The 19,180-nt window shown below is 38.9% G+C and overlaps 3 protein-coding genes across 4 annotated transcripts; 2 read left to right on the forward strand and 1 right to left on the reverse strand.

Moving 5' to 3' along the window:
• Positions 1-195: 195 nt before the first annotated feature.
• Positions 196-1,682, forward strand: Bet1 (blocked early in transport 1). 2 transcript variants are annotated; one of them, XM_076381004.1, is made up of 4 exons: positions 196-545; positions 867-920; positions 1,005-1,165; positions 1,258-1,676. In XM_076381004.1, the coding sequence occupies exons 2-4, from the start codon at positions 902-904 to the stop codon at positions 1,411-1,413; spliced, it is 336 nt and encodes a 111-aa protein (XP_076237119.1). In that variant the 5' UTR covers positions 196-545; positions 867-901; the 3' UTR covers positions 1,414-1,676. The 2 variants fall into 2 exon arrangements, with proteins under 2 accessions (XP_076237119.1, XP_076237120.1); XM_076381005.1 differs by lacking the exon at positions 196-545 and adding an exon at positions 735-804 and having other exon boundaries at positions 1,258-1,682.
• A 76-nt stretch (positions 1,683-1,758) lies between these two features.
• LOC143180941 (putative ribosome production factor 1) lies at positions 1,759-3,559 on the forward strand. The gene is made up of 3 exons (XM_076381002.1): positions 1,759-2,471; positions 2,558-2,822; positions 2,890-3,559. The coding sequence occupies exons 1-3, from the start codon at positions 1,901-1,903 to the stop codon at positions 3,065-3,067; spliced, it is 1,014 nt and encodes a 337-aa protein (XP_076237117.1). The 5' UTR covers positions 1,759-1,900; the 3' UTR covers positions 3,068-3,559.
• LOC143180156 (tRNA (guanine(6)-N(2))-methyltransferase THUMP3) lies at positions 3,169-5,041 on the reverse strand. The gene is made up of 7 exons (XM_076379689.1): positions 4,948-5,041; positions 4,756-4,868; positions 4,157-4,619; positions 3,916-4,094; positions 3,655-3,834; positions 3,455-3,592; positions 3,169-3,379 (listed from the first exon to the last, which is right to left on the reverse strand). Exons 1-7 carry the CDS (start codon positions 5,039-5,041, stop codon positions 3,224-3,226), a joined length of 1,323 nt encoding a protein of 440 aa, XP_076235804.1. The 3' UTR covers positions 3,169-3,223.
• Between the last annotated feature and the right edge of the window lie 14,139 nt (positions 5,042-19,180).

The raw sequence follows: 19,180 nt of genomic DNA on the forward strand, positions 1-19,180 counted from the left end.
GCATGATATTATATTAAAATAATTCCATTTTATTGCTTTTTAATTATTTTCTAGAAATTTTCAGTAAAGGGGCGCCAGTACTTCGAGGTACGATCCTATACTAAGTATGCACTGGCACCTGTTGGTACGCTCCTGCTACCGCGGGGTATATAAGGGATGCAGAACCAGCGAAAGCTCAGTGAATCTGCGGATTCTGTAGAAAAAGGGGGGGTAGGCGTCGCAAAATGAAAAAATCAGAATTCTGATACGTTAAAATGTAGTTCATCGATATGCCGCTAGGCGGCTATAGTGTTTCGCCCCTCATAACCCATAATCTGCAAATAAAACTTTTCTCTATTCAGAATGTCTTATCTGAATTAATTTTTCTTATAATAAATCGTAACAATTTCAGAAAAGAATAATTAATATAACTAATTATAATTAATTATTCTGGAATTTTAAATAAAGTCTAAAAGTTGGCTAACCTGGCTACACATCATAACGTGACGTTGTCACATATTGTTGCTCGTGCGATATCCGATCGCTTGACAGTTCTTTTTTGCACGGTTCGTTATTAAATATTTAGATTAAATTTACAATATGAAAATACTTTGAATGTTTAAATAAATTTCATGAAGTTCCTACAACAAGCAATCTATGTTTTGTTGAAATATTTAATACATCATGGTTTACTTTTTAAGTAAAATTAATAAATGTTTATGAAGCTCTTGTTTATACGTTCCAATATTGCATACAATTTTTTATGTGCATCATAAGATTAGAATTAAAGGAATTAAGAATGTAGTCTGGATACCGTAAACAAACGTAAATTATTATTTTGTGACAGTTCCATTTTTATACATCAATTATGATTTTTTTGGTTACAGAGGTGTCATAAACAACCGCCAAAATTGAGAATAAAATGCGTAGATCTCATGCAAGTGAGTCAACTGATTATAAAATATTAATTTAAATTTATTGGGACTTTGTAATTATAATGTGATGCAATTTTGTTTTTGCAACAGATTATGCATATGAACCAGTACCATCGACAAGTCATGATGGTTTGGAAGATGAGAATGAAAGGATGTCAAGTCATTTACAAGAAAAAATTCATGCCCTGAAATCACTATCAATAGACATTGGAACTGAAGTGCAATATCAGGATAAAATGCTTCGTGGAATGGTGAATAGTCTATCCTCATTCATAAACAATTACTAATGATATACAACTATGCAGTTTACAAATGTATACATAAACTCTTTTTATTATAACAGGATGAAGATTTTGAAAGAACAAGTGGCTCACTGACATCTTCTGTTGCACGTGTTTTACGCTTATCTAAAGGAAGCCACAATTACTATATTTTATATTTATTTGTATTCTCCATAGTTGTCTTCTTTGTACTATGGATAGCACTAAAATTTTTTTAACTAAAGAAGTTTGAGGTCATAGGACTGTTTGGAGGGAGTCTTCATTCCTAAATTATTTCATTATATACATATACTTGTAATCATTCTTAAATACGGTTTCGGTGTTCATATATAAAGAACAACGATATTTTAAATTTATTTATACAAATTGTACAGTTAACAATTTCACTGAATTCTGTGTATCATATCTTAAAAACACATGTTCCATCTAAATGTACATAAATTAATGTAACTGTACAAATCATGCAAAAGCTACTAAAGAAGCTATTAAAACTATACGTGTACAGATATATAAATATATTTTAATTAATAAAAATAATTGAAATTTTCGGTACTACTATCATTGTGATGTTTAAAAGTTGGCGGCATTGCAAGTACGCATTAACCTAGTCTAACCCAAGAGCAAGTATCATCACACGTGAGAAATCGCATATGCAACTTAGAGAAAACAGTTTTAAACACTGATTAAATCAAAAAGTGTGCGAAAATGAAGCTTAAAAATTTAAGGGTGAATCCCTTGAGGCGGAGAGCAGAAGACGATGACGAAGCTGGACCAAGTACTTCGGAAGACAAAAAGCCAAAGGTTATCTTGCCATCTGACAGCAATTTTAATCACATAAAATGCAAAGCTGTACGATATAAAAAATGTCAGAAGTTAATGAAAGAAAAAGCGAAAGCAAAGAAAGAGGCAAAGAAAAGGAGAATTCAAGAAGATGGTCCGAAGCAAGTGCCACATACTCTCGAAAGTTTGAGAGAGAAGGACGAGACCACAGTCACTGGTGATCTGGATGACGAGGAAAATGCAGAACTCAAAGTGGACTTTGAAAACGATGAATTCGCTTCATATTATAAGCACTCTTATGAACCTAAAGTCTTGATTTCTTATGCTGATAATCCAACAAGAAAAACTAGAATTTTTGGTAGAGAGATGACAAGGATAATACCAAACTCCATTTCTTTGTACAGAAACCGGTCCAGTGTAAAGAAAATGGTAAAAAGTGCTATTGAGAGGAATTACACTGATATCATTGTAATTAATGAAGATCAGTGCAAGCCTAGTATCCTTTTTTATAAATGACAACAGGTTATTCACATAAATATGTTAATCATTTTTAATTATTGTCTTCCTTAATGAGTTTCTTAGATGGTATGTTAATTATTCATCTACCTGATGGACCAACAGCATACTTCAAACTTAGTAATGTTAAAATAACACCAGAGTTGAAACGTAGTCATAAAGAAATTTCAGAACATAGGCCAGAAGTTATATTAAATAATTTTACTACTCGTTTGGGTTACACAGTTGGTAGAATGCTAGGAGCTCTGTTTCATTATGAACCTGAGTTTAAAGGAAGGAGGGTGGTAACATTTCATAATCAAAGAGATTATATATTCTTCAGGCATCATAGGTAAAATTTGGAAATTCTTTTGGAAAATAATCAAAAAGAAATAGTAACAAAATAATTGATATTGCAGGTATCAATTTGATCTGAAAAGAGGAAAGCCTAGATTAAGGGAACTAGGGCCTAGATTTACTTTAAAACTAAAGTATGTGCAACATGGAACTTTTGATGCTAAACATGGTGAATATGAATGGCTCATACAAGGAAGAAGGCATGATATGGAAACTAGTAGGAGAAAGTTCTTCCTGTAAATCTTATTAGTTAGTATAAGTACTGCTGAGGAAACAAGTTTTATCATTGCATTAAATCTATACAGTTTTTATAAGAAATGTAAAAATTTATTGTATTAAACTCTTATGAAATATTAACTTGTAATAGATAATAACAAAACTTATAAATCTTTTTCTTTAATTATGTTTGTACTTTGAGTTAGCAGATTTTGGCTTATATTTTTCATAAAGCACATCTGATCGTTTTAACACATAAACTGCAGCTTGAAGACCTCCTATATTTACACCTAACATTTTTGTTACTCTGAATAAATCTCCAGCAGTTTGTAAAGCCTATAAAAAAAGGTTTTTATTTCAATTTAAAAAAAATATATATATAGACCTAAATATTTCTAAAAATTTTCGTACCAAATTAAAGCTACGTCTGTCGTAAGTGAGTAGAACTGTTCGACCCGTCGATAACTTCAAAACTCGTCCTAATTCTATTAAAAATTCCTTATACAGTATTCTGTTATCTACCATTCGACCACTTCTTTTTCCAAACGGCTGAAAAAATCATATAAATATTATAAAATATGTAAGAGACAAAAAATTTAATGTTTAATTACCATGTCAGACACAACAATATCAATGTAAGAGTCCTTAAATGGTAACTGTGATACACTCCAATGCATCAAGTCAATTTTGCATCCAGTGGCAGATGCATCAATGTTAGACTTTGCTCTAGTCACAGCTTTTGGATGATTATCACCACCAATAACATAAGTTTCAGAGTAAACCAAAGCTGCCTAAAAAAATATCTACATTATCTAAAACTCTATTGCATTGGCATACATCAAAATAGATTATATTAGAATTTTTGAAACAACCTCTATTGGAATAGAACCTCCACCACACATTGGGTCAATTATTATATCTCCTGGATGTGGATGAGCTAATCTTAGTAAGTTGTAACATACAGTTGCTCTAAGAGTAGTGGGTCCAAAACACGTGATATTTCTACGGTGCTTAGACTCATGTGTAACACGTAAATGTGTTACAAGTTCATCTGGTAAGTGTGGCACACATTATTATTTGCAACAATTATCGTATATTATCCATCTTACTTACCATCAATTAATTTACAAACTATTTCTAGATAATATGCAGACAAATCTACAAGCCACAGATATTTATCTTGTAGCTCTCCTCCAATAATTCTTGCAACATCAGCTGATTCAAATACATGTTTGCCAGTTCTTTCACATGTTACTCTGTATTTTAGAATTTCATCTTCCTTAGCATCATGGGGGTCCTGCCCCCTTTTTCTACCCTTAGTATTTGTGGTTACAGTATCTGTGTTTGAGAGCTTACGATTTTTCTCTGCTATATCATATTCCTCAGTAGTTGGGTATATCTTTCCTGAAAAGCCTGTGATACGCTTCCAAGCATTCAGACATTTTTCTAGTTTCATATCATTATGCACAGCATCTTTGAATAATTGTAGATCAGCTTCTTTATCAGTTCCACTAAATGAAAATTTTCTTACATCCGCAATTAGAAGTATATTATCAATTGATCTCATTTCTTGTATCTGAAATTATGAAGTAAAGAAGATAATCTAATAAATCTATCTTTTAATTATTTTGTGCAGTAGAATTCTCTTTCACTTAAATATTATTAAACGTTTATAACGTAAGTTACGTGGAAGTAGAAAAAAAGGACAATACTTGTTCAAATTGATTCCAATCCACATTAAAAAATATCTTTCCGCGTTCCTTAACGATCTTAACATTTTTATTTAATTTTTCTTTGCATTCGTCTACAGCTTCCCATTCGAAACCTGAAATTACAATGTTTTAGAGGTTACTCCGGAAAACCACGTGCTCTGCCCTTTAATTAATAGGAAGATGCATATCTACCTGTATCCACTGTCGTCGCAACCATAAAAACATTATCGTTAACCAACGATTCCGCGAAAAGTTTCTGCAAGTCCGATTCTTTATCCGAATTCATTTCGAATTTCGTACTTTGCACGTAAATTATTTTGCGTCCCACGAGCACGTGATTATGCACGTGACTATTGTCAAACTAACTCCACGTGTTCCGATAAGCGATCAAACGTATTTAATTATAAGTTTGCAATAATCAATAGGCGAAAAAGGATATAATTACAGTGTTTCATTCTTCGTTTATTTGGTTCTACATACTATGTACTTTCTCAGTTTAGAGTAATGTTAGATTATCTAGAGAGTACGATAACAAAACTTCATTACTAACTAAAACTATTCGCTGACTAGTATCAAGAAAGTTGAAGAATGCGGAAAGATGCACGCTTCCTTAATTCTCGGGTGAAAGGAAGCAAAAATCGCGCGGTTGCGGAGTCCGTTTTTGTGCAAAATAAAGAACACCTCCTCGAGGCTCCTATTCGCCTGATACAAAATGTCAATTTTGTTGAACAGTTTACAAAATTTTTAACTTTTGCGAAATCTAACAACAAACTGTTATCAAATACATTGTACAAAACAATAGGAGGGATAACATACACTGCATAATATATTATAATTTTTTATGGTTTATACATAAATATAGAGAATACAGTACAGTGTAGCGAATTTGGTTTCGTGGTATGCAGCAGCGTGTGTATATGTGTGTAATCGTATTACATTTTATCGAATCACCGCCGACCGAGGCAATGCTTGGAAAGATAAAAAGATGAAACTTTTTTCGCGTTCGAATTCATTTCGTTACGTACTTTTAATTGCAATCAAAAAGCAAAACACTGTAAAATCAAATAAATTTAGTTTCCTTCTACCGTCGGTTGCAATAAATTACCTTTCAATCAGTAACTAAAATATCATTTCAGAAATTTCTAAATAAATCCTGATTATATGATGCATATTTAATGGGTACTCTGCCTGTGACATTTCTCTAACTTTAATTGAAAGCAATTAATAAAAAATTAAGTAATAGTTTAAAAATATATGTACGTTCTAGTGTGTCTCGACTACTTTATCAATATTTATTCTCTGACCCTAAAACGTCGATACTACTTAGCGGATTCTTATCGATAAAGAGAGGGATTTCAATGTTTGAACTCGTGCATGATAATGCAATTAAGAAAGTAATCAATAGCTGACAAAACTCAGCTTTTAAGATAGGACAGAAGAAGTACAATATGCTTCCACCCATGAAAATGTCTATTAAAAAAAGTCAAAGGCATGAAGTAGGGGATATTGCAATATCTTCTTTATTTCCCCATTTTTAAAAACTTCTTTTTTATGAACAGATGTATTCTACGCTAACCTTAACATATATTTGTTAATCGTTTACTTGTATAATAGGTTTCCGAGCACGTCATTCAAAAACCACCACATCAAAGTTCTGTTCTCCTGTACCGTATCATTTGCTCGAACGTATATAACGTAAACGCGTTACTGATTACGTTTATCAATTCGCGAACCGTATTACTCATGCACGTCTGTTAAGTAAAGTATCACGTTTCATTCAGTTTCATTAGGAGGTATCCCTGCCTCCATAATCCCACACGTTTCCAACGCTCAGACGCCATCTCTAATAGAATTATGAAGTTTTAGTAGAAAAAGCAATGCAGTGCCCCTCATCCTTCCTATTGTTTCGGGCTCTTGTTTTAAACCTCGAATTTCGCGGCATAACCTATATGTAATACCTAACACTAACATGTTTACTGCAATGCAATTGTATCTATCTACTTACAAACTTTAGCTAATAGCTCCAAACGTCTAGCTTCTAATACACCTGAGACAACACTTAACGTGTACGTCTTGTAATTACTTTAAGAAAACATTACTAGTCTAAAGTGTCTGTTACCAGTGTTTATAGTGACAAATGCACTAATTAATGCATGCTTTCTATATTTACTCAAAAATTGTGTCTGCTTAATTAATCACGCACAGGACCTGCCTTAGTTGCGCGGAAACGCTTATTTTAAGACGCACACAGGAAAATACGCAATTTCCTGTCATTCATAGAGAATCGTCTGGTATCCTAGATTAGACCGATCATTGAGGTGGTTGCTAGCCAGGGGGAGGCTTCATCGCGGTAGGTGAAAAACTCGCGGAGGCGTCTGTATCTCGTTCGGGTCATTTCAGGTCGAAAGTTCGCCAGGCCATACGTCTCTATACATAGAAGCGATCCACCCTTCTCTCCCTACTCCTCCTGTTCGCCGTTCCTCTCTTTCTCGCGCATCCTGTCCCGCGGACTGACAGCTGAAGCCAGGAGTGACTGAAATATTCATCGGCACAAGGCGAACGAGGCGCGACCGAACGTCGATCTGTCAACCCGCTTTGACTATATAAATATGGACTGACGATATGCCAGCGAGCTCCTGAGCTCCGTAGATTTATACACGCGGGAGAAAAATGTTTTCAACATCTCAATCCAATCTGAGAACCACGATTCATCGAGATACTTTAATGTAATCACAGGATACCGGAAGTTGGAGCGGAAGCTGCTCTAAAAGAGTTAATAGAATTTAGAATATTGATGATAACTTGTTCACTCATCTCTTTTGTAGTTTTTACGTTTTTTATGAGTGAATAATATTTATGGCTATTATTATCTGGTAAAGTAATGAGGTAATTAATACCTACTGTCAAGTTGCAGGAATTAATTTTTTCCTACTTTACTTTTTAAGTATCTTATTCGTAATTTTTGGTTGAGTTGTTTGATGAAATATATTGCAAGTGTTTTTGTCTCTGTATGGTACCTCTAAAATGGAAGGTGTTTTAGGATACGTCAGTCAGAGTATTATCAAGGGGTTACGTTTTCACGAATGTCGAAAGACAGTGGATTTAGAGGGAAAGAGATTTCAGAAAATCTAAAAATATATATAGAGTTATAGCATAATTCTCACCTAAAATAACACTTTAATAAATATTTCGCACATCCCTGAAGAAAACTGTTTAGAGAAATCAATAATCCAGGAAAATTGAATTGAATCCTACTAAATACGTATTCGTATGCAATTCCTGGAATCAATTTTACAAATTACTCACTTCCAAGAATTGGATAAAAGTACAATACCTGCAGGGGTAAACGACATTTCGCGATCTTCCTTGAATTGCACTAATTTTACGTTTCCCTGAAAATTAAGCAAGTTAAAAAAATAGTCCACAGTTTAGGGTTGCTAAAAGCACCGAAAAACGTCTTAGGGTAGAACTAACATTCTAATTATCTATCTATTCAAACGTGTGCATAAAATCTGAACGAGCCCCTCCATCCATAAATATTCATACTCTAAGAATTTGCCATTATGATATATTTCCGGCGATATAACATATGCGCATAAAATCGAGAGGGGGGACACGCGAAATGTTTTCGGTGTGTGACTTCGATGGTTGTTTGTCGTTCAACGCGGCACGTAAACGGGGTGGCAGAAGGGGTGCAATGGCTAACTAGACGGCGAATTAAGCCTGCACTCCGAAATGCTTTTAAAATTTAAATAATGCATCGTTGCCTGACCCGTCGCCTCGCGCCATCGGAATTTCTCATCGTCTCTCCTCGTCCACCTGTCGACCCTCGTTGCCTCGACTTTTTGGCAGTTTTTGAGGAACGCCGGACGTCGCTACCTGTTACCATCGACGCCGAACCAAACGTCACGGCGCCTCTTGGGCAGGAAGGGAACCGTCGGCGACGAGCAGGAAGAAGAAGAAACTTCTTGCGGATCCGCTCGATGCCACTCAGAAATATCGCGTATCCCTCTCCTATCGTGGCAGATATATAAAAACCGGATTTCCAGCCGGGCCATTTCCGGTAATTAACGTTGAATATTTTATGAACTTATCGCTCTTCTTCTCGCCCGTCGATCGTGGCCCCTCGAGCGGTATTCAATCCGATAAACGGTATCGATGGACGTGATTTTGGATGGTAATTATTAATGGATCTATGAAAATAGTGGAGGTTGGAGAGCAGTGGGAAGAGGTGTGAGAGGAAGGATGTTGAGGAGATACTTAAAAAGTGATGTGAATAAGGGATAGTAGATGGAAATATTGAGTTCCTGTAGAAATAGTGAAAATGAAGATTCTACGAAATTAACAGGTGTATTTCTCAATAATAAAATTGGGAAAGTTGAAACGTGGTAAAAAGTAATAATACAAATAACAGAAAAATTGTAAAACAGTAGTAGTGTGTAAATAAAATTATTGAATATATAAGTATTAGGAAAGTGGTAAAATTGTCGCAGGAAAATGCTAAAAGTATTTCAAACCAGTTCTAACAATAAGAGTACAGATATTCTAAAAGGACAATTCTGAAAATTTGATATAGGAGAAGAGAGCAAAATGGTCGTTTAACAGTTTATAAAGTTGAAGGTAGCACTTATCGACATGGGATATATACCGTTCAAATGACACATTAATATGAAGGTATTTGAATTATTTGAAACGTTCTACCGTTGCGCAAGAATGCTTAATTAAGGTATTATTACCGATACTGCATATTTAAGAAATGAGTGCATACTGTTTCCAGCACTCTATAGTAAATAAAATTCATTTTTCAATTAAAAAACTGTATAAAAATGTTAAAATTACAGTTATAAACGGAATCGACTATCTGTCGAGCTCAGATTTCGCAATATTTGCAGATAGTAATCTACTAGAATTAACGATGAATGTGAGATAACAGTGAGCAAATATTTCACGTTATTTCATAACGGAGCGTCTACAATTCTTGAAACACAAATTCCAAAAAAATGTTATCAGCAGTTTCCAACTTATGTAAAAGTTATCAGTGAAAGAACCCCTTGAGATTGAACTAACTAATCAGACATGTCTTATTAGAAAGAAATATAGCCCTCTAGTTAGTAGTAATTCTGCTGCAATACTGAAATAAGTACAGCCTTATATTAAATGAGAGTGAAAATGTTGAACACATTATTATGCCAAATAAATGATTGTTTATTATCAGAAATACATATATCGGTAGGACGGGTACAATTAAACGTAAGTATCCATTAATCGATCACTGAAGCAACAATTAGTGCCTGGAATCACAAAAGTCGAGTACGAGATTATAATCTCAAAGAGAATAATTTAATTCGATGGAAGGCAAGGCAGAGGATAAACAGAGAGAAAAATAATGGTCGGGTATCGGCGGTAAAATTCAATAAACTGCAATAACACGAAAGGTAGTGCTCCCTTTATAGTCGATTTTATTTGAAAACGCAGCCATGCACCAGATGCATCAATCGCAAGCAATTTGTTTTTAACTTAAATGCCTTGAGATTCAATCAGGATTTCTCCTGCATTTAAATCGAAGCGGAATTCAATGGCTCCTGAAAAGCGGCTTTGCCGAGGAAAATGCAAATTAAAGATATTTCCGAACCTGTTGTAATATAATAGCTTTTTTACAAATTGAAATTGAAGATGTTTTATAACTAACCATAGTAGTAGTATCATCTAATAATAGCAAGGACTAACAATAATAATAGTACAATATTCACCAGCTCACAATCACACATCAGAGTATTATTCCACAGTACCAATTACTATAGATCTTGTTACTAACAAAACTAATTTGTTTTTCAGGTATCGACGAAAGGAGGGCTGCTACTTTTCTTCAACATTAATTCACGATCGGTGAACCAAAGGAATGCAGTCTGAAATTGCACCGACTCGACGTAACAGGTGCCGGCAGCAGTAGTTACAAGTTGAGGCTCTGCCCTTTCGTGATTATGATTATTGCCCGAAAGCCAATATCGTAATCAAGGCTTTCTGAGCAACAATCAAAAGCATAAAGAGCGTTTGCAGCTTGCTTCTGGGAGATGAGAATTCCTTCCGCAACTATAACAGAAAAGGTAACTGTAATTATCTTCCAATTAATTCTCTACTATCGTGCATTATATTTTATTACGATTTACAGTGAATACCGAGAACGAAGATGCAGTCAAAGTTGCACCGCAATCCCACAACAGAAGCGTAACGAAAGATGAAAGCTCGTAGATCGAAGGCACCTTGCACGGTCGTCAGTCTTCTCGGTAACATGATTGAGATGAATGGCTCAGCGGGGCCATCAGATCATAATTTTATTACATCGTGGATACCCAACAGATGTTATTGTGTGAATGCCTGCGAGTAGAATGGCTATTTTCACGCTCGTTGCGAAAGGGAAGTACTGCTATATGAAATGTGAAAGTAGTTTAGAATATTTTTTACTTAAAATTAGTATTTTTAGGTAAAGTGCAGTTAGGAATATTTGGAGAGGCTATTATAAATCACTGCATTAGTTAAATAAAAAATGAAATAGGCTTCTTTGGTAGATCGAGATAGCGATAACAAAAACAAATTGGGTTAGTCAGGTGGTAGCAGGTTTCCACGTTACCGACAGAGTTCCCATTTTAAACCAAGTGGCGCGAGTTTAAATTTGACGCGCCACTCAACTACTCAACTTGAAAACTAAATACTGAAGCGACTTATCCTCTTTCAGGAACCAAAGTGTAATCTGCTACCAACATCCTCAAACCTATTACAATATCCACCATAATGCTTCACTAATCGAAGAAACTTAATCATGCACCACAATCTACCAACTACAAACAACCAACATCCGCTACTACTACATCAAGACCAATCTACAACAACAATCTACCAATCACTATCCATGCAATCTCTTCTCAAAGCTACAAACTCTACAAGAAAACCGAAAACAAAAACCAAGGATCAAAAAGAGAACCAAAGTAAAAGGGGAACCAAGTCCGAACCGCACATGACGAAGCTATACTACCAGTCAGAAGCGAAGTTTCACCGAGGTGGGCTCCAGCTGGTAACAGAGGCAAACAGCGCCTCGTGGCCGAAAGAACCGGAAGCGGAAGCGTTGGACCACGACCGCCGGAGTCCCGGAGTCGAATGACGTAACTTCGAACCCGACGGAAGGGTTGCAGGTGCAAATGGGGTAGGGGTTGCTGGCCAGTGGCCGTGGTGGGAGGTCGCGCAGCTTCTGCGCAGTATGGGAATCGCGGCGCCCGAAGGTGGGGGCTAGTTGTTCGAAATCGCGACGAGCCGTCCCCATGACTCGACGTCCATTAGATATTCTCGATCTTTGTAATTTGACAATTAGCCGACGGCAGAGGTGGTGCACCGTCAGTCAAACCAGGTTGATGCAGCCGATGGGGTCGATGCACCGGCGGCTTGATTTATTTTATTAATTAGGCGACAACGTCACTTCCACGGATACCTGCCACGGCTGTATCACTCTGAATTCCGGCATCCTCGTAACGCTGGGACATGTTAGGAGCATTGATTCCATTATCTCTTCCTCCTCTTCGGCCACTTTTCATATTCCGTGTCATTCATGGCGGAAGCAGTGTCAGACTTTGTTTTTTCGCGGTTCTGATAGCCTTTGAGAGACGTACCGGCGGGCAATTTAATTTTCCTGGAGGTTCGAAGGGGGGTTAGTTCTGATATGACAGGAATGTAGTATTGGACTTCTTGGTTATTAGTGGATTGGAGATTCTAGTAAATGGCGTGGTAAAGAAGGGATTAAGGTGTGTTTGAGAGATGAACAAAAGGTATTAAGTGATTATTATGGGTAATAAAATTTTAATTAATGTCTCAAGTAATCTATTAAAACGTTTAGGGCGTTCTGCCAGTACATATCTAATGAAGTTATTTCAAAAGAGGAAATAGCAGATGTCACATAATATAGAATATACAGTAATAAAATCAGGAGGCTGAAAAAAGTGTCCATATTAAATTGGCCACGTTTACAACGCTGGGAGATAAAATACAACCCCGATTGACAATGCCGATGAGAATACAGAGCTGCATAACTCCTTTTCGTAATTAGAGCGGCTAGAAAAGGAGACTCGAGTGCATTATGCAAAGTCCTCGAAGCGAACGTCTGTCAATGAGATTAAGCTTGTTATGCGGGACTTCGCATCAAAATTTCACGCTATTGAATCGAGCGGATTCGACGAAGGAAGGATGAAGTCGCTTTCGAAAATAACTTGGGAACCTTCTGAACCCTGCAAAGTACCTGCGTGACATCTTCACCTGAAAACGTGAAATATGCCAGGGCTTTGAAAAACCAAGAGCAGAGCGATGCACGATGAAACCCAGATACCGCAAATATGGGACAAAAGATAACTTTTTCGTTTTCGCTGGATCTGTCTTTCATACACGATGGACGCAGTTGCAAGGGAATGCAGCGGTGCCCATTACTGAAAATTACTGAAGCTTTCTACGGCGATACGTACATTTAATAAAAATGTTCCAACTGTTACGAGAATGTTGCAAGCTTTACAATATCTGCTTTGAAAAGGAAACAATAGATTCTCGCAACGGAGAAACAAGCTATTGCGTCATTGAGTTAACCGTTTCGTGAAAGGTGTGCTTAGAATTACATCAATTGTGGGATATTAATAAAACAAAGCGGACAGGGTTCATTCAGGGATCCTCTGGATAAAAGACAGATGTACGCTTGCGTGGAACGCACAGTGGTATTCAGCAGACGTGAGTACCCTGTAGCCATTGATACTCCGCACGCGCACAGTGTTCAACGTCACAACATTGAAAGGATTAAGTCGGTTCCCTGGCGACTCTGACAGAGAAGACCAATCTAATTCTCCTTTTTTCAGAGAAAAGCCACAAACTCTCCCCAAAATGCCTCACTTCCTCTTCTTTAGTTTAAGAATCATATAACATTCCCCTTTCCCACAAAACTACCCCTAGATTTTTTTAACATCTATTCACAACATAAAGGTCCTTTCACAAGTATCAAAACTACTCCAAATTCACCACGTACATATACTAATACTCCCATGTTCTTCACGCATCCCCTCAACAATAATTCACAACGCCGAGTACCAAAATACATTTCCATACACATACTGCGTCATTACGCCATTGTTCTCCAAAGTGACGACGTCGTTATCAGCTCGTGGGACGCGACCCTGCGCATCGAATCATTAAAATGAAACATGGTCTCTCCTCCGATGAAGTTATTGCAGATGTATCCGCGGGAACAGGCGAAGGAGTCTTCTTATCCCCAGTCAAACAGGGACATGTAAATCCTCAGGGCACACGTGACACAGCATCGTTACAGTATTGTTCTAGGAGAAGGAAGAGGAAGAAGAGGCAGCAAGAAAGTGCATTGCCCCCGATCCAGCGTGGCCACCGGTTGGTCCAGGATCCGCTGCGAGGGAATCGGCCCAGGCTGTGCACGGCCAGAGGCTCGATTCCGATACAAGGTCACCTGGCGAGAAGCATGAGTAATCCAACCGCGTGGTCAACGACATGTTATGCAACGCGACTGTAATAATCCTTTGGTGTCGATTCCCCGCGCCTCTTCCTTTCCCTTCGGCTGGACTGTCCGGCTGTTGCTGCGTGGACCCTTGCACGATTGTCGAGGCGTGGAGCTTGGAATATTCTAAGGAGTGTGTGCAGGGTAATGGTATAGTATAGTATGGAGGAAAACACTTATGTAGGATTAGTTTTGCTGTTAGAGAGGAAGTATCGGGACATTGCGTTAGGGCTCTGGAGATGGGAATTGAATTTTCTATGAAAGATGAAAGACCTTAGACCTTAAAAGCTGAAGTGTCTATCTGATCCTTAGTTTTCGTTAGATAATTATTAAATTGTGATTCTATATGATAAGTATTACTCCAGCTAAGAGTAGAGACAATAGCAGCTGAATACTAGCCAACACTTTTAAGTGGAATATACTTCGTCTGCTTGTCAAAGCGTTAATTTATGTAGAGTCACGAGAACCCACCCAGACCTAGAATTAGAAGCCAAACCCTTCCTTCCTGAAGAGATTAATCCTGCCACGAGGCCACACATGGGTCCCACGAATTTGTGAACCGCTATAACACGTGAACCATTGATCCCTTCCATAGAAAGGTCTCCTAATTCTTCTAGCATTGTGAAACATGCTGATCGAAGGTCGAAAGTTTTCTCTCCACTGCACAGGAAATGGATTATTGGTCGTATCGCGGCTAAAAAAGGAACTTGGAAATAAAATAGGGAAACCCATGGAGTCCTTCTTTTTAGAGCCACGTAATCCGATGTGTGTCGTGCTTTTAGCCATGTCCCCGCGCTGTGGAACATGAGTTTTTTACCCTCGAAAATCCCGCCCATCGACTACATACGTACGCTGAGAATCGAGCACGTGCTACTCGAGTAAAAGAGTCCTCGACGCCGAGAGAGAGGTGAATTAGAGGGAGAGGGAAACCGGAAAGGTAACGAGACCGAGAAGGATAGCGACAGGGAAAGAGGGTAATATTCACGAGGCGCTCCAGGCGAATCTGTTCCATCGAGAACATCGACGACGATCGGGGAGCCTTGATAGAATTGGGATCCTTGAACAAATACCTCAAGTTTCGAATGAATTCGTCGTGAAACCGTGCCTAATAGAATCGAAAAATCTGCCCCCTGTCTCTCGCACGCCCCTTTACATCGACATCACTCTCGAATTTCAATCTACTGATCCTTTACTTGGGGACACACTAAAAATAGTATACTATTAAATTGGGAATTCTACTGATCTCCAATAGAAAAAAATTTCTACTTTCAAGAACTTCAAGCTAAAGTTCTGAGAACTCCAAGCTCTCAGCTTCATCTACCAAAAAAGGTACTTCAAACTGTAATGAAGCAACTTCCAAAAAATGCAGACAAATTCCAAGACACTCCAGAGACCAGATTCCCCTAGCCTCATTAAACCCTCCATCTTCACTAGCGTGCACAGTTCCATTACTAAAAAGACACCAGTCTGCAGAAGTCAGGAGCTCGCAACCGCGGCTCAAAAACCGCGAAGTCCATCCGCGTCGATTTCGCTGTCCGTCTTCTCCTTTTTCATCGAGTTAGCACACAGGATCGTGAATAGACGGCTGACAGTGACACATCCGTCCTGCTCTCTAAACTGCTTAGAGGAGAGAGTTCCTAGTTCCCTACAGTTCCATCATTATCGAATGCCCTTAATTGCTGGCGGGCTCGCGTCGCTCCACGTCTCGCTGGATCGTCTGTATACAGGGACGCGGGAGAGAAAGGCAGCAAGGTTCAGAGGGAGATCCAAGCAAGAGGAGTAGGAGGAGATGGAGAAGGAAGAGGGAGGGGAACGAGGGAAGAGGTGAGCAAGGGAGAGAGCCGAGAGGTGGCTTTGAACTTGGAATTGCAGCGAGTTGAAAAGCAAATCATGTTCGCTGGGGAATCCTTGGACGTGTATCGCGTGCTTCCCCATCTATAGGGTGGTTCAATTTGCGAGGTTGCGTGTGTCCACGCGGGTTAACTGTTAATAGTCAATCAGAATCGATCGGGGCCCCTAATCGAGGCTAATTAACGTATCGAGACCTACTAACGCGATAAACCAGTTAACAAACGCGAGGTAATCATGGGCTAAGAGGAATCATCGATGGAACAGGAAACGTGGTCAGATCGGCTATTTAACATGTTCTACGCCAAACGTTTTTTTTTAGAATTTTCTTCAGCCCTCATTGCATGTTCTGCTTCTTGCGATATTCAGAAGCGTGCTCATGTGTAATCGTGTTTTTTAGAAGGGAAAAAAAGATACAACGTGTGGAGGAGTTTGAATGGATTCACCTGACACGGTGTTTGCGCAGCTGTAACGTTTTCAAGGAGCCTTTGCCTGTTTCCAGCTCTGCGAACGATTTCTATGAGCTATTAATAAAATTGACGGGGATGGCTCTGGCATTGAACGGATCTGCCGATGAATACTGTGTTTTGCAAATGATTAGCATTAACTTGGGGTTCGGTTGAAGAAATAGCTGTCTAATGTTTCTTAGAGTTAGCTCATAGAATTCTCAATACGAGTCTGTCCATCAAGGAAACTTAAACTCTTAATTTTGTAGCACCCCACAAAAGAAGTTACACTTCCAAGGCAGCTTAATAATACACTCCAATTCTCAAACACAAAGGTCCCCCAAACCAAGCATACATCTTCATAAACCATATTCCCCCATCAGCACCTCATTTCCTGTCAATACCAGAAGCCTACACGCAACAAAATCTGCCAAAAGCCACCATGAACTACGAAACAGAAGGTACCCATCTCGTCCCTAAAACTTAATTAACTTTCTTCACGCACAGAAAAGTCGCATCATTATCCACCAACAGTGAAAATTCAGGGTGCAAAGCAGAGCACATCACACACAAAAAAAAACAGAAGGTTGGGACTGAGAGGCCCCTGCTTCTGAACCAGAGAACATTAGATCACTATTACGGGAAAGGCGCTGCACAGTGATGTGGCAGAAAACGAGAGAGGACGGGTTCTATTATCCCCCAGAAGAGAAAAAATCCCAAAGGCGGGGATCGGGTGCCTCTAGGAAAGGCCTCTGAATTGGATTCGTGGAGATCCGCGAAGCCAAGACAAGAAATCGAACGGTTCGATCGTGAGAGTGTGAGGCCGGAAACGGTCGTGAACAATCGGTCGATCTCCGAGAGCAGTGAAAGAGGGAAAAATCGCGGCCAATGTCACGGTTCCCTGTTACGAGCGCGGCGAGACGAAACGAGCGGGATTATGACCCGTTAAGGGGTGCACCACCTTGAAGACCTAGAAAAATGAGTAAATTACGAGTTCTTACATTGTAGCAATTATTGAATAATGTATCAAGACGTTTTAAAGGCAAGTTGAGCAGTGAAACTTTATTCTTGCACAGTATTTCACAGTAGAATCACTAGGGCTAATGTATGTCTACTTTATCAGTTTTAATTTTATTCAGCTTTCACAGCAAAAAAGGATAAATAAGGAGTAATGGTACAGTTCATTTTGATTCCTCTAGTGGTTCTAGTGCAAAGGATCCAGAGTCACGGACCGATTGCGTCCAGAGCGCTGCCAATTGCGGAATAGGAGCGTGAATCGACTCGCAGCAGGCAAGCTATCGATTTCACGGGATAGCCTGAATTCGCTTCGCAGCCAGATCTCCGGTCTGTTTGACTTCCCTTTTGTTTCGTAACAAATCAAAAATAATTGGAGGCAGGATGAGAACGCAGCTATGACGCAAGCGGAGGAAATGCCAGTGGAACCTTTGGCGTTGCGGCGAAGGAACATAGGCACGTTCCCCAGGTTCTGCAGCCGTGAGAAAACTGGTGGAGAACTGAGGGAGAAGTCTAGACCAGGCGTTGGTGGTTTTTAAGAAGGAATATCGAACTGGCTGCGCTCGTTAATCAGAATACAAGTTCATCGGCTTCTCGCTCGACGACGTCCAGCCATCATTCGTTTCTTGAGAAATTCGCGCCTGGCTGGCCACAGGCTTCTTCCAGCCAGCCGTGATGGAACAATTACCAAGCTGCGTCGTTCGCTGCCAATAAACGAGAAACGAGAAAAGTAATTAAGTAGTCCGTAAGTCTCAAAGGAATTAGCGTTTATCGATTTCGAAGCGAAGACAAGAAGGATTTGTTGATGGCATCTTAATTAGACACAGTGGTCTTTAGGAAGTTAAGGTTTGATTAAGATGAACCTTGCACTCATTGTTTTCGAATAAAATTGCTGTTGCAGCTGCGTCGTTTATGGACCATTGGAGCTTATCCTATAGCCTTGACTATTTAGTCGAAGTTTCGTAGCCTGAACAGCCCAGGAGACTGAACATGTCCAGAAGGATGAGCATATCTAATAAGAGGAACGTATTTCAGTTAATGAACATGCTCCAAGTGAGAACATGTCCGAGTTGGGGAACATGTCTGAGTTGATGAACATGTCCGAGTTGATAAACATGTCCGAGTCGATGAACATGTTCAAGTTGGTGAACATGTCCGAGTTGGTGAACATGTTCGAGTTGGTGAACATGTCCGAGTAGGTGAACATGTCCGAGCAGGTGAACATGTCCGAGCAGGTGAACATGTCCGGGTTGGTGAACATGTCCAAGTGGGTGAACATGTCCGACTTCGCGAACATGTTCAAGTGGGCGAACATGTCCAACTTGGTGAACATGTCCAAGTTGGTGAGCATGTCCAAAAGGTAGAACATGTCTGCTACTGAACAGACTCGACTGTTAACGACAGATAAATCGCCGTGGCTGGGATCGAAAGACAATTGGGTCAGCAGATTAGTCTATCAACGCAGCGATTACCTGAAGTACAAGTTCGGTTTTTTACGTTCCCTAAGAATATAAGTGGAATCGATCCTTAACACGATTAATCGTGCGACACACCTGTCTCACCATGATAC

Source organism: Calliopsis andreniformis, chromosome 6 (genome assembly GCF_051401765.1).
Source record: "Calliopsis andreniformis isolate RMS-2024a chromosome 6, iyCalAndr_principal, whole genome shotgun sequence".
NCBI lineage: Eukaryota > Metazoa > Arthropoda > Insecta > Hymenoptera > Andrenidae > Calliopsis > Calliopsis andreniformis.